This window comes from Euprymna scolopes, chromosome 12 (assembly GCF_053919585.1).
Source record: "Euprymna scolopes isolate OS-2025 chromosome 12, ASM5391958v1, whole genome shotgun sequence".
Classification (NCBI taxonomy): domain Eukaryota; kingdom Metazoa; phylum Mollusca; class Cephalopoda; order Sepiida; family Sepiolidae; genus Euprymna; species Euprymna scolopes.
The window spans coordinates 130756264-130773698 of record NC_136493.1 but is presented as its reverse complement, the minus strand read 5'-3'; the positions used below and the strand labels follow the sequence as shown (position 1 = coordinate 130773698).

The following is a 17435-nucleotide window of genomic DNA, read 5'->3' as shown; positions in this document are numbered from 1 at the left end:
ATGAAAAGCATTACGTTTCGAAATAACATGGTATAAAGAATTCTTACTTATCCTACACTCCTAACTGATGTCTCATTCTTATTAAATAAATGAATAAATCTATATGCATTAGTATATATTTTTATATCGCCGTTTTCTTATTTTTTTATATTCTCTATAAGCTGAAAATTTGTTCAGTTTTACATTATCCCGATAAGTCTCCTTTTAAACAATCGGTATTATTCTTATTATTGTAACTCCTCCGTATATATATATATATATATATATATATATATATATATATATATATATATATATATATATATATATATATATATATATATCGCTTTAGTTCTTACCATTAAAAAAATTTCTCTTGCTAAGAGGATCACCACTGATCAAGGCCCAAAGGTCACCCGAGGATAATGGTTAATGAGTGCCCATTATATATATATACCTGCTCTGTTCACTCATTGAGCACTATTTTGGTAGACACATGTTGTTTCATTGGATGTACTTCTAGGAAACTAAACTCTACTGGCTATATATATATATATATATATATATATATATATATATATATATATATATATATATATATATATATATATATGCGAAAATCGTTTCAAAAGTAAAGCCTCCTAAGTTTTTAACTCAGAAGGTTAAAGAGCTTTGAAGATGGAAGTGATACCATAAAAACGAGCGATCTTTTGTGCTTTAGAATGTGTTTTTTTTCTGCATATTCACTGTTATTCTCAATCCACTTTTGCCATAGATTCAATGACGCACCTCTTCTTCTGACATACGTCAATGCCAGAGTTTGCTTTCTTAGAGTCTCACCGTCAAGGATTAATGGGCACTCATTAACCATTATCCTCGAGTGACCTTTGGGCCTTGATCAGTGGTGATCCTCTTAGTAAGAGAAATTTTTTTAATGGTAAGAACTAAAGCGAATATGTCCAATAAAACACCATGGAACTTCCATGGGGTCCTGCTGATAATGAAATAAAATACAATTGCTACAAATATATATATATATATATATATATATATATATATATATATATATATATATATATATATATATATATATGACTACTTCATTTAATCATATAAATTAATATACGAAGATATACTTTTATGCGTAAATTTATCAGTATTAACTTCAACATACTCAATACATAGGTAGAGCTAGGTAGTAAGTTATGAAAATATATATGGTAATTAAGCTACACAGAATATTCTGTGTTTCATTCTCGTGAGAATTCGTCAGGGAACGAATTCTCACGAGAATGTCATAACTTACTGTATATATATATATATATATATATATATATATATATATATATATATATATTTCTTAAAACGGTTTTAGCCAACTGAGAGAAGCATGCTAATTTTGCATATCTCGGCGCTGCTGTTGGTTGGTTGTTTTTGTTTTACGGCATATCAACCTTTTTCAGGTTATTTCATGCCGGATCTAGTTATTTTGAGGAACGATTTTTAATGGAGTATATTTTTTTAAAAGTCGGATTCTATTTAACCCATAGTTGGGACCCTAACAGGTACTACCACTCCGGGTCAGAGTGGACCTGGGAGCAACGACAATTAAAGGGTGGCTCCATACTCCCCAAGGCCCGCAAGGTGGGGCCTCACCATCGGATATAGTTTTAGGTCATATCCAGGACCTCGGCGCTGCTGTGGTTTTTACCCTTAGCATCAAAATCAACAGTCTTGTAATGACCTTTTCCCTGTTGATTGTTGTATGATGTTGGTCCAGTGCAGTTCTAAGAGGTCCACCAACCCAGGTTTTACCCTTGAGAAGGGATTAGTGTCTTGCTAATTGCCTGAGGCGCCCCTACCGAGGAATATTGACGAGGCTGCCCAGATATTACTTTACAGGCTGCAGTGTTCCTCCTTGGGTACGATGGCTTTTCAATCTCACTTAACTGATCCTTGTGTCACATCTAGGGAGTAGGAAGATGAATACATTTGCATAGAATCATTACACTGTACAGATCTCAGTTTCATCGTCTAACACGACACCGAGAATCCAATCCAACTACATGATCGTGTAAGCGATGCCTGGAAATTAAAGCCTCATTATTATCTTAGTAGAGGCGCCCCTGTATACGCACCATTTGCATTCATGCTTGTTACGCGACCGGTACAGCTGTATGTTTGGTGTGGATATGTCTATGAGACCAAGTGATAAATTGGGATTAGGTTTGTTTGCTTAACGGCACATAAATCCTATGAAGTATTTTGTAGCATACCATGAGTCATTTGATATGAGGTGCCTTCAAGCGTCATAATATCCAACTAGATTTGAAGACGACCATGTTGTTGTCAACAAGGATTACATATGGGAAAATTTATGTGTCATGTGAGAGCGATAATTCCTAACCTTGTGTTCCACTATATTTATTCTATTGTCTGGTATCATAAGGTGCATCAGTTACCAATATAATTCCCCAAGAAACGACTATGCGACAACATTATTGGACATGGTTTGTCGTTGTGCCTACCTGGACTTTACTGTTTCTCGGGTGATCGCAACCAGCTATGTAGATGACCTCTTGGACTTCATCAGCTGGTCTGTCCGAGTTTTTACCAAAGATAACTGAGTTACAGGCAGTGTTCGGTTGTAGCACGACGAACGTGTCACAAGAGAGGGGAGGGTAGACGTCATCTACTGGAACAATATTGGAGGACATGGTTACCAGATTTCTTGAACCTGTGGAAGAAAAAGAGAGAAAAAACTTTATTATCTTCAAATAAAGTAGTCGAATAAAATAAATCTAGGCTGAAAAATCCACTTCATCCGAAGAATGGTAAACATTTTTTTTACTCTTTTTACCATAAACAAAACGAATTGCACCTTGATCATAAGCGGCTACTATTTGGGATCGTATGTAATAGAGGAGTGTAGAGAGTTGAGCAGCGAGCTGTCTGTTCACATTACATATAAGATTTTGCATGTTGGTACGGTCATGGAATCACAAAATGGGGGGAGGTCCAAAGTCTAGCAGTCCGTAGGAAGAAACTATTAGAGTAATGCCATTTAGATACCCCAACGCTTAACAGTGGGTGGGTGAGATTTTTCTGCTTATTGGATTAGCCAATAGTATGTATGTTGAGGGGGCACAAGTGCTATGAGTTCATCAGAGTACATTCCATTAAAGTACTTGTAAGACAGGCACAGGAAGCATATTGCAGCGATGGGACATGGGTTGGAGCTAAGACGATAGTGCGGGACATATTAGATTAGGGACTCATTTTGAACTGTCTAAAAAGGAAAGACTGGTCGCAGATGAACCTGGTGTAGCAACGATACTCCATGTATAGACGAATGGTGGCTTTGTAGAGATATATGATACTCTGAAGTATGAGTAATTTTCTATCACGTTAGAGGGAGTCTACCTTATATGCAGCAGTCTTGGCAATGTCCTCAATGTATTCTATTAATTATACGATGTTGTTTAAAAATTTTTAGAGTAATATTTTTGCTTCAGATAATTTAATCTATAATTTTGATAAAAATTAAATGGTGGAAGAGAATAATTTATTTTAAACTATCTGCCCGTGTCCTGACATTGCCGGGACAAAGTAGATTAACTAAAAAATCCATGCTAAACCTTGAGCAATCCGTCACGAATACCACAATGTTAAAAGCAGAAACTTCTGTTATTTTGTGTCTATATTACGTAGCATTAGTAATAATGGCTTCACAAATACAATGGTTAAGAAAAAAATAAAAAAAATAAAAAAAGATGCAAAGATGCAGCTGATTTAGAAGTAGATTAGGTTCAGTTATGGATTGGGGTAAGTAATGGTTTGTTTCTTTTAATCCCGTTAAGATTCAGCTTCTTTCGAAGTCCATCTTGGAGTCCATATATTAAATCCACTGCTCTTTTTACTTCTTTGTAAAATCGATTCTCTCTATCGTTCTAAACACTTTCTCACACATGAGGCTATTCTTTATTTTTATAAATCTACTATCAAACCATGTATGGATTGCCGTTGTCATATTTGAACTGGTGAATCTCTGTCCCATCTAAGGGTTCGTGAGAAGAAACGTAGCTGCAATTTGGCTCCACTCTTTCTTCTTCTATACAACCTCTTTTTCACAGACGTGATGTTGCTAGTCTCAGTATTTTCTATAAATACTATTATAGTCTGTGTTATTTAAGTCTGATTCTGTTTCTTTTGTTTGACTTGTTTGTCTAGTGGTTTCCATCAATTCGTTTTCTGATACCTCATACAGCGTCCAATTCTAGTAGCTTCTTTCCAAGAGCTGCAATCTTGTGGAACTCTTTTCTTGCTGGAGGCTTTCTTCCTACCTACAGCCTTGGTCTTTACAAGAATAAATGCAATAAGCATCTTCTGTCTTTGTGATAATTATCTTTCGATCTTGTTAGCTCCTTATATCAAGTAACTTCGCCCGTTGTCTGGAACGATTTCTATTAAAAAATAGTGTTAGGTTGAGAAGAAAACTCTAGCGTAATTTTTAATTTTACATTTCATATGATGTAATTTTTAATTTTGCATTTCATATGATGTAATTTTTAATTTTGCATTTCATATGATGTAATTTTTAATTTTGCATTTCATATGATGTAATTTTTAATTTTACATTTCATATGATGTCATTTTTAATTTTACATTTCATATGACGTAATTTTTAATTTTACATTTCATATGATGTAATTTTTAATTTTGCATTTCATATGACTTAATTTTTAATTTTGCATTTCATATGATGTAATTTTTAATTTTGCATTTCATATGACGTAATTTTTAATTTTGCATTTCATATGATGTAATTTTTAATTTTAGATTTCATATGACGTAATTTTTAATTTTGCATTTCATATGATGTAATTTTTAATTTTTGATTTCATATGATGTAATTTTTAATTTTAGATTTCATATGATGTAATTTTTAATTTTGCATTTCATATGATGTAATTTTTAATTTTGCATTTGATATGATGTAATTTTTAATTTTTGATTTCATATGATGTAATTTTTAATTTTGCATTTCATATGATGTCATTTTTAATTTTGGATTCCATATGATGTAATTTTTAATTTTTGATTTCATATGATGTAATTTTTAATTTTGCATTTCATATGACGTAATTTTTAATTTTGCATTTCATATGATGTAATTTTTAATTTTGCATTTCATATGACGTAATTTTTAATTTTGGATTCCATATGATGTAATTTTTAATTTTTGATTTCATATGATGTAATTTTTAATTTTGGATTTCATATAATGTCACTTTTAATTTTAGATTTCATATGATGTAATTTTTAATTTTGGATTTCATATAATGTCACTTTTAATTTTAGATTTCATATGATGTAATTTTTAATTTTGGATTCCATATGATGTAATTTTTAATTTTTGATTTCATATGATGTAATTTTTAATTTTAGATTTCATATGATGTAATTTTTAATTTTGGATTTCATATAATGTCACTTTTAATTTTAGATTTCATATGATGTAATTTTTAATTTTGCATTTCATATGATGTAATTTTTAAATAAATTATCGTTATAATACCTTTACTTCATATATCATTGTAAAGAGCATTACTCGTTCTATCTAATCGTTTAAATTGCAATCGTTTTAAAACAATTATGTCTTTTTTCAGAACGTTGAATACAAGATGGAAAAAAAGAAAATTTACACAATTTTATTATTTTAATCCAAATTAGACCGAAAAAATGCTGAAACAGCTCGCGATACCAACGAAGCATTTGACCCATGAACCACTACTGAATGTACACGACAATAGTGGTTTAAGAATTTTCGTGGCGGTGACGAGAGTCTTGAAGGTGATGAGCATAATGGTCGGTCATCGAATGTTGACACTGATCAATTAAGAGTCTAAGTTGAAGCCAATCTACGCACAACTGTTCAAGAGCTTGCTTCTGAATTAGACGTAACGTATACGACGATTTCCACAACTTGAAGGAAATTGAAAAGACAAAAAACTTGATAAATGGGTGCCTCATGAAATCAAACGATAACCAAAAGAAACGCTATTATGAAATGTCATTTCCCCTTCTTTTACGCAACAAGAACGACCTGTTTCTCGACCAGGTTTGTGACATGCGATGAAAAGTGGGTTCTTTATGACAACCAGGGACGTTCAGTGGTTAGATGCCGATCAAGCTCCGAAACTATGTAATTTTAATCCTCATCTTTTCTTATAAATTGCTCCTCTTAATTGGGTAAAACTTTATCTATAAAAACAGTTTGTTTTTTTTTCACTGAAAAATTCACTTTATTCTAAGTCAACTTAATCTCTCTCTTTCTATATAATATATATATATATATATATATAATACATATATATATATATATACAATATACATACACAATATATATATATATATACATATACATATACATATACATACAATATATATATATATATATACACACAATATAAATATATATCCACACACAATATATATATATATATATATATATACACAATATATATATATACACACACGATATATATATATATATATATATATATATATATATATATATATATATATATATATATATTGGGTGACCCCCCCCCAAAAAAAAAACACAAAAAAAAAACCAAAGAAAAGCTAAATGGAGCCCATCTAGAACATACGTATGCTGGAGAACGGAGAAAAAAAAAGCCACAGACCCTAGTGTTTGGATGTAATGTTTTGAATATAATAAACTAGTTATGACCAACATTTCATTTCATTCGGATAAAACACTAAGAAAAAGGGCCTAATTAGAGTTAGGGCCCATTTCTTTTGCGTCACCCTGTATACGTACAATATGTACATTGTTGCAATATTTTTGAGCTAATGAAGGGTAGATGTTGGTTTGGTGTCCACCGCATCAAAGTGTGATACAAGGTCGGGAAAGTGGAGAGTGGGCAAGCCCCCCTAAAGGAGGGGCACTCTTGCCTCAACAAAAATTGCCTGGGCACTCTCGTCGGCATTTCCCTGTAGGGGCGCCTCAGACGACAAGCAATAAACTTGCCCCACCCGAAAGGCGGTGACAAGGCCTGGGAGGGTAGACCTCCTGGGTAATACCCAAGGAGTGTACCTCAGTCCGACAGGTACTGGGCCGGTTCCCGGCCCCGCACCTGGCGAGCTGAGTGTAAAGAACGGATCCTCGACGAGTACTCTACCCTGTCTCTCTGCAGCGGAAGCTGCTAGGAGCCTCCCCCCACACCATCATCATGAGCTAATGAAGGGTAGATATTTAGATTGACGCTCATATCACCAATATTTGACACAAGAGCGAGAAAGTGGGAGAATAGGTAAGATCCTCTAAAAGAAGGGCACTCTTGCCTCAGCAAAATTTGCCTGGGCATCTCCGTCGGCATTTCCCGGTAGGGGGTGCCTCAGGCGACAAGCGATAAACTTGCCCCACCCGAAAGGCGGTTGGCAAGGCCTGGGAGAGTGGACCTCCTGGGTGATACTCAAGCGGTGTACCTCAGTCCGACAGGTACTGGGCCGGTTCCCAGCCCCTCACCTGTCAGGCTGAGTGTCAAGAATGAATCCTTGACTTGTACGCTACCCTGTCTCTCTGCAGCCAAAGCCGCTAGGAGACACATCCCCCCATTATGACCTAATGAAGGGTATGGTCCCTGAAAGTCGGGAGATTCTATTTATAAATGATGCTGCTAGGAAATGACGAATTAAATTAATTCACGTTCTGCTACCAACCAATCAGAAACCAGAATTGCTCCATAAAAATTAAACCTTTTCTTTAGCAAACCTTGCATATGTTTTTTTCGTGTCAACACGGGAAGAAACTTTTGCACTGTGACTTCCAACTCAAGAACTGCCTACTGAGAACCAGTCACCTCCAGGACTTATATAGAACAACTAAACATCGGAAACTGTTCTGAAACTAAACATAGCTTACAACTCAGGATATATACACGCGCACAATATATATATATATATACATATATATATATATATATATATATATATATATATATACATACATACATATATATATACAGCGTATATATACACACACATATATATATGCACAACATATATATATATATACATATACACACAACATATATATATACACACAACATATATATATATACACAACATATATATATACACACAACATATTATACGCACAACATATATATATATATACACAACATATATATATACACAACATATATATATACACAACATATATATATACACAACATATATATATATATATATATATATATATATATATATATATATATATATATATTGTGTGTGTGTGTGTGTAAGAGCGGTTATATTTTTCTTAAATATTGATGCTGTGTGTATTTGAAGTCATGCCTGCGACATAATTGCCATAATCTCATAGTCAGTAAGGCCAATGTCATCCGTAAAAATAGAAATCATTGAAAGTATCGTTCTACTAGTGACGTCAGCACCGTTGGTAAAACAATTAACTTCGCACAACTCAGACGAAGGAGAGAGAGAAAAAAAACAAACAAACAAAAAAAACAAACAAGAAAAAAACAAAACAAAACAGAGAAACCGTATAGGAACTCATGAGTGCGAATAATCAAATTTCCATTGAGAGTTTTAAAGAATTTTTTTTCCAGATGAAAACGGGCTTTATTTTCCTAATTCATGTAAAACTTAAAAGATAAGATTTTTCACGGGAAATGAAAACCAGCAAACTCAATAAGAACGATTAACCTTAACATACACCATTCAATGGTGAGTTTAACATTCGAAATGTTATGTGGAACTTAGGCGTGACAGACTAACGGACTGATAAGTGGACGGATAGAGCCCCTCACAGAGATACGTAGACGTATCTAAAATTTCTATTTTAAACTTAAGTACAGGAGACCGGCGAAAAGACTATCTAACACTTAATAATGACAAATGGGCAAACAGACGGATAGACAGCCTTTGATGGAAATCCGTGGATCTATCTGAAAATACTATTTAAAAATTAAACATGCCAGTGTAAGCATGTTTAGTGGGTTGCAAAGCATGCGAGAAGCAGACTTGCTGCAAGTGAGAAATATTTAACCACGAAAAGAGAACTCAACCAAAAACATACTTGATTTTAGATTTGGTCATGCAGAATTTTTTTTTTTTTTTTACACAGTAATCACGACTTATCAAGGCCCGGAAGCCACTCAGGGATAAGGGTTATTGCAAGTACATTACGTTAGTGTGGAGATTTGATGAAGTGTTTATTTAAGGGGGAGGTTCATTAGGAATTTGTTAACGTTGGAATTGAAAATATCCAAGTTGTAGTCCGGTGGGAAGCAGGCAGACGGAACAGAGTTCCACAGGCGTGCAGTTTTAAGAAAGAAGCTTTGTTCATGGAATCCGCGTTTTGATTTAGGCACAGATATAGAGTGGGGGAAATTTTTCACAGTGGATTCAGCTAGACGGGTGTTTTTCGTGAAAGATTGGCAAGGGGGGACCAGAGATTGGAGTTCAGACGAGCACCTGCCATGGAAATAACGATAAAACAAGGACAGGCTCGCAACGTCTCTTCTGTGGGAGAGAGGTTGCAGGGTAGAGAAAAGGGCATCCCCCACTAAGCCACGAAGTCTATTTTGTACTCTGTCAGGGCAGGATAGGCTGTTTTTAGCAGCTCCTGCCCAGATATGGCAACAGTATTCCATCCTTGGACGTACTTGGCTTTTATATAGATAGAGAATTCCATCAGTAGTGAGATATCTTGTGGAGCGGTAGAAGGATCCCGCCATCTTTCCAGCGACCTTGGCAACAGACTTGATGTACGTGTTCCATTTCAGATCAGGAGTAAAGGTCAAACACAGAAGCTTGTCAAAACATGGGGCCTCACCCAGACGAGAGCCATCCATCACAATTGATGCCAGCTGGGGATCAGAGCGTTGATGATGTAAGGATAGGAGTTTGGTTTTGGATGCATTAAAGATAACCAGCCACATCTTCCCCCACTGAACCACACGCTCAAGATCAGAGGAGAGAGAATCTGAGAGAATATCTCTTTAAATGTTAGTTCATGCTGAGAGGTAAAGCCTCAGAAAAATTAATGTTATTATAGCTACAAAGTTCGACTCATCCAGGAATTTTTAAATTTAATGATTGTCTAGATACGGGACATCCTCTAGACAGTAAGCCTAAATCTTCATGAATATGCAGTAGATTGGCATTTTCAAGTGGATGTTGCTTGTTTGAGGTTGTTTTGGCCATATCTACATATATTCCAGCAAATGAGAAGGAAAATCAAGTTTATTCTCTAGACATTTCACGGCCAGTTTTGTTTTCTGGGGTGTGAAAGTCAGTTGGTTTTCGCTTGCCCTCGGAAACAGATTGCCTGTTTGTATTCGGTTGGACTTGTGTTTGGATTTGGTTGAGATAAAAATTCTCATTTGCAAGTCGAAAGAAAGTCAGTAGAGAAAACGAACATTATTGTAATTCCCAAATGAAATAAAACTTTGTTGCTTTAAACTTGTGTTGTGTTGAGTTGTTATTTGGAAGGAGGATACTTCGGTTGCAGCACTGAGCGATACCCCACAATTGACAGCACTGAGCGAGACCCTACAATTGACAGTCCAAAAGAGAGTATGCTACCCCGTGGACTAAATAAAGGATATCCACAAAATTCCGTGAAGATTCTCGAGTTTAACAAGATATACCAGAAGAAGGTTGAAAGTTACATCGACCGAAACGATATTAAAAATACAATTGCGAATTACAAAGCACTTTCTAAATTAATATTTTGCATATTGCAAAAAAAGAAAAAAGAAAAAAAGGAGCTTACTTAGGAATAATAATAATAATAATAATAATAATAATAATAATAATAATAATAATAATAATAATAATGATGATGAAAGGAAACTTCGAATTGAACGCATTGACAAACATTTTTTCTTTTGATGATTAAATGGATACATTTATTTTTAAAATCACATTTTTTGTAGTTGTTGGTAGTGGTCGTAAGCACTCTCGTCACATTTCGAAATTACAAAGATAAAAAAAATCATATTAAAAAATATTCATTTCTTTTAAAATTATCTTTCTGTCTAATCAGTAAAATGCGATTATATTTATATGCAGTTATTTCTTTCAATATTAGACCATATCAAATCACACACACACACACACACACACACACACACACACACACACACACACACACACACACACACACCATGTATATTATATATATTCTGTATATTATGTTATATATTATAAATATATTTATTATATATATTATACTATAGATATTATATATATTAGATATATGTTACAAACATATTTAATATATATATACATAAAATATATATATATAATATAAATATATAATAATATATAATATATATATATATATATATATATATATATATATATACTAGCAAAAGTACCCGTCGTTGACTGGGTTCAAAAACAGCCTACAGAAAATGGACTCTGATTTATGAAAGTATGATTGGTTATGAAAAGGAAGGGTTGTAAATTTGGGTTGAATTTGAGGGTATCAAAACCAAAGCAAAATATAATGAAAGTAAAAATAAAATAGATAAACTCCATAATTTATTATTGCATACCTGTTTACACTGACACACTTATCACAATATTCTGTGGATCTATATTAAAAAACCTTGTTAAACTTTGTGACATATTTCCATTATATGGAGGTCAGGTGCGAACGAACACCCCATAATAAAATATACCATATTTCTTCAAACAGAAACATAATTATCAAAGTATATTTACACAGATAGATATGAAAAGTCTTTATTAAAGTTTGTGCCTATATCCATTCTATGGAGGCCAGGCGCGAACGCAGACCCCACAATTTTATTATACCATCCCTATTTAAGGTAAAACATACTTATCAAACTATTCTTATGTACATCTATATCAGAAACACTTGTAAACGTTTTTTTTAAAACTTTTTAAATTTTTTATTTCCATACCTTGTGGACCAGGCGCGAACGCAGACCCCACAATTTTAATGAACCACTGTTCTGCCAGATCAAACATACCCATTCCTGTGTCTCGATACACCTTCTATCATTATATGTAATCAGTTTTTTAAAATAGTCAACCATATAGGAACCTATTCGTGACCAGACACACACACACACACACACACACACACACACAGAGACATTCAGATTTATATTATAGATATATATTTGAACACTGTTATAACAGCTATGTTGTTCACATGAGTAGGAATTATTTCCCTACGTTTATAACGGTTTGAATTGTATTCATCAGTTAAAGTACTGGGATTTGAGTTAAAAATTACTTGTTCCAGGGTTCGAATCATACAACCGGCTTAAACAATTTCTACCATGAAATTTCCATTAGGAGTAAACGTATACATATTAGGATAATTATTAAATATTTATTATTAAATTCACACACACACACACACACACACACATATATATATATATATATATATATATATATATATATATATATATATTATAAATATGTACGATATATATGCATATATATATATATATATATATATAATCTGAGGTTATTTTTTTCAGAGGTTAAGTAACCAATGAAGTTTAACGAGGTTTATACAAGCGTGCTCAATACCGAAGTAGAGCAAGGTATACCCTTTATTTGTTTTTACATAAGTAGTTATACGTTGCTACACAGTCATGAGCATGTTTCGGTCATTTAGTTACTAGTAACTAGAGACCTACTCATGCGATACAGCTTATACGGAAGCAAAGTTTGCAATGAAAATATCAGGTCTTCCTTGCCACAAGGAGTTAATATCAGAACGTTTCGTCACGTATTGTAAAAATAAGATTTGATTTTATGTAAATAAGACCTAATTGGGATGCGGATTTTTTTTTTTTTTTTTTAATTACATTTTCACCCCAAACAAGGCAAATTGCCACTTTGGTGTAAGGGGCTACTATCAGGGGCAACAACTACTGGGGTACTATGTAGGGATTTGGGCAGCAAGGTGTCGGTTCACGTTACACTTGAACTTCTGCACGTCAGTACTGTTGGGGAAGCAGGGACCTGGAATGGAATTCCAGAGTCTAGCGGTTCTGGGGAAGAAACTATTGGAGTCTGTGTTGATATATAGGAATGAACAGGAAAGGATGAGGCGTTAAAATCTAGATAGAGGTAATGGAAAACTAGAAAGAATAGTACTCGTATGCGTGTGTGATGGCCGCCTTAAATCTTTAACATACTAGTGTGTATAGGTTTAAACAGTAGGGGAACGTGAATTTGACATATCTATGCTAAAAGGGGTTCCAGATTTAATCGAGGTTATTCGGTTATAAAATGCTTTTAATTTGACTAGAATTTTTACATAGTAAGAAAATGTACAACTTTCATTGCCCTCTTGTGTATCCCTACCTCACCACTATCATCTCTACATACATTAGTGAAGAGGTTAAGTGATAAGGAAGAAAAAGAAAGAAGACGCAAAAAAAAGAAAAGAAAGGAAGAATGGAAAAAAGGGAAAATGGAAGAATGAAAAGGGGAAACAATAAATAATTTATTGGTGGTGATTCTTAGGAATGTCTTTTTCCTTCCTATTCGTCCACCATCCCTGTCCACTCACCCACTCTGACTGCCATCCGACAATTTCAAATATTATATCATTCAAAAATTTTCCAAAACAGCATTCCTCCCGACTGTGAAATACACTATTTATACATATATGCACATATTTCTAATCCCTATTCAAGAGAGCAAGAAGTTGAACCTATCTCCACCCACTCTTCTAAGATTTTTGTTTAATTTTTTTTTTTTTTTTTTTTTTACACAGTGATGATCACCATTTATCAAGGCCCGGAAGCCACTCAGGGATAAGGGTTATTGCAAGTACATTACATTAGTGAGGAGATTTGCTGAAGTGTTTACTTAAGGGGGCGGTTCATTAGGAATTTGTTAACATTGGACTTGAACACATCCAAGTTGTAGTCCGGAGGGAAGCAGGCAGACGGAACAGAGTTCCACAGGCGTGCAGTTCTAAGAAAGAAGCTTTGTTCATGGAATCCGCGTTTTGATTTAGGCACAGATATAGAGTGGGGGAAATTTTTCACAGTGGATTCAGCTAGACAGGTGTTTTTCGTGAAAGATTGGCGAGGGGGGACCAGAGATTGGAGTTCAGACGAGCATCTGCCATGGAAATAACGATAAAACAAGGACAGGCTCGCAACGTCTCTTCTGTGGGAGAGAGGTTGCAGGGTAGAGAAAAGGGCATCCCCCACTAAGCCACGAAGTCTATTTTGTACTCTGTCAAGGCAGGATAGGCTGTTTTTAGCAGCTCCTGCCCAGATATGGCAACAGTATTCCATCCTTGGACGTACTTGGCTTTTATATAGATAGAGAATTCCATCAGTAGTGAGATATCTTGTGGAGCGGTAGAAGGATCCCACCATCTTTCCAGCGACCTTGGCAACAGACTTGATGTACGTGTTCCATTTCAGATCAGGAGTAAAGGTCAAACACAGAAGCTTGTCAAAACACGGGGCCTCACCCAGACGAGAGCCATCCATCATAATTGATGCCAGCTGGGGATCAGAGCGTTGATGATGTAAGACCTATGGAATTTAAAAAATCGCCCCATTTTCGTATTTTTACTTTTACAATTATATTTCAACCAATTACATATCTCAATATTACATTAAACCTCCGTGTTTTTTTTTTTTAAATTTAAGCAATTATTTTTTTTATCCAAATTATTAAAATGAGTGATTTATTTTCTAAATAATAAAATACATCCTCTGATTCTAGTTTATATATATATATATATATATATATATATATATATATATATATATATATATATATATATATATATATATATATATATATAAAGTAATGTGATTTATAATTTAAAAATTTAAAAAAATTTTAAAATTTAAAAATCAAAATTTAATTAGATTAAAAATCAGTTTCATAAGAAGGAACAACAACAAAGTCAATTATCTGTACGATCGTTTCGGAAATCCGTGCTTTTTATTTGTGGTATACATGAGGTCACGTAGAACAATTATACATAGTTTTTTTGTTAAGCACGGTCTCCTCATCAGCAAATTTAGGAGGATTTCTATTGAATTGAAAAGACACCAAAAATAAACCTAGCATTAAAAGTAAGGCAGATGAATCTGAAAAATTGAAGTAAAAGGTTTGGATTTAAAATTTATAAGAAAATTAATAAGAAAATTGGTATAGGTTAGAGATAGAAATGAGTAGAAAAAAAAAATATTTTTTTGAATTTACATAATAAATTTGATTTAAAAATATATAGATATATAATTACCTTTTGGTTTTTCTTTTTTTGAAATCAGGAACTGTATTTAAAGTAGTCATTTAGATGTTTGCTATAGCTTTTTATTTTATTGAATGATGAATTTTAAAAGGGCGACGCTCGTGCAGTAAATTGTTTCCGTTAGCGTATTTTGATTTAAAGACGCTACAGTTAATATCTATAGAGAGAGAGTTTTTTTTTTTTTTTTTTTTTTTTTTTTTGCAAGTTTTTAAGGGGAGATAATTTTCATGGCTTTATTTATTATTTGATTTACGAGTCTAAGGGCGGTAATTGGTTCAACTTAATTTATTAAAAAAAAAAATCTATTTTTACTAATGAGTAATTTTTAATGATTTAAGGTGGTTTATATTTATTAAATTTAAACCAACGTTTATGATTACATGATAAAAAGAAAAACCAAAAGGTAATTATATATCTATATATTTTTAAATCAAATTTATTATGTAAATTCAAAAAAATATATATTTTTTCTACTCATTTCTATCTCTAACCTATACCAATTTTCTTATTAATTTTCTTATAAATTTTAAATCCAAACCTTTTACTTCAATTTTTCAGATTCATCTGCCTTACTTTTAATGCGAGGTTTATTTTTGGTGTCTTTTCAATTCAATAGAAATCCTCCTAAATTTGCTGATGAGGAGACCGTGCTTAACAAAAAAAACTATGTATAATTGTTCTACGTGACTTCATGTATACCACAAATAAAAAGCACGGATTTCCGAAACGATCGTACAGATAATTGACTTTGTTGTTGTTCCTTCTTATGAAACTGATTTTTAATTTAATTAAATTTTGATTTTTAAATTTTAAAATTTTTTTAAATTTTTAAATTATAAATCACATTACTTAATATTGAATTAGCTCTAGGACATTTAACTATCGAGCTTATTATATATCTAAATTACAACGAGCATTTCCTGTATTTTAATTAAACTAGTAATTTCACTATTACATTAAAATACACTTAGCTCTTTAGACTATTATTCTAATCTCCTTTAAATTATATATATATATATATATATATATATATATATATATATATATATATATATATATATTTCTGGTTAAAATATATTAATAAGGTGTAGATATATATATATATATATGTATATATATAAATATATATATACATATGTATATAAATAAATATATATATAAATATATATATAAGTATATGAATAAATATATATATATATAAATATATATATATAAATATATATATATGTATATATATGTATATACATATGTATATATATGTGTATATATATGCATATATATGTATATACATATGTATATATATATGTATATACATATGTATATATATGTGTATATATATGTATATATATGTGTGTATATATATGTATATATGTGCATATATATGCATATATATGTGTATATATATGTATATATATGTGTATATATATATGTATATATAAATATGTATGTATATATGTATATATATATGCCCATATATATATGTATATGTATGCGCATATATATGTATATATATATGTATATATAGATATGTATATATATATGCATATATAGGTATATATATATATATATATATATATATATATATATACTATTAGGCGACTCTCTGTTGCTCGATCGAAATATTATATTTTAATTCATGCAAATAGAAAAAGTAGGCTTTTAATATAAATGTTAGAGCGAAAAAGCTCAACTTGAGTGTTGTAACCAACATCCAGTTTACGATTTCCGGTTGCGCATGAGTACATTAACAAATAATCACCGCGACAATAAAACGTTTTCAGCGTCCCAATTGTGTACGTTTTCAGCGTCCCAATTGTTTTTTTTTTCGCGTTTAAATTTTCCGAATAGACAATTGTTGATACTTTCTGCATTTTTCACATCGTTCATTTTTGTATTATGTTTAAGTTGTTTTAACGCAATATTCTTACAAATAAATCTACTTTAACCCGTTTACATCCATAAGAGCATTTTACCCACCGCCTACATGTTTTTTTTATTTATTCTCTATTTTTTATACACCTTTCTTAAAAAAAACATTCATACATTTGCTTCTACACTACCAACATAAATAAATAACCCCGAAAATATGTTTTTTTTTAAAATTGTGTTATAAATAAAT

General features: G+C 32.3%; 1 protein-coding gene across 1 annotated transcript in view; it reads right to left on the bottom strand.

Moving 5' to 3' along the window:
• The window catches only part of LOC145291480 (secernin-3-like), a 130261-nt gene that overhangs the window by 93415 nt on the left and 19411 nt on the right, over positions 1-17435 (bottom strand). Inside the window, exon 3 of the mRNA XM_080137362.1 lies at positions 2508-2716. Within this exon, the coding sequence (XP_079993488.1) occupies positions 2508-2696 (189 nt within the window). The 5' untranslated portion in view covers positions 2697-2716. The remainder of the gene's footprint in view (positions 1-2507; positions 2717-17435) is intronic.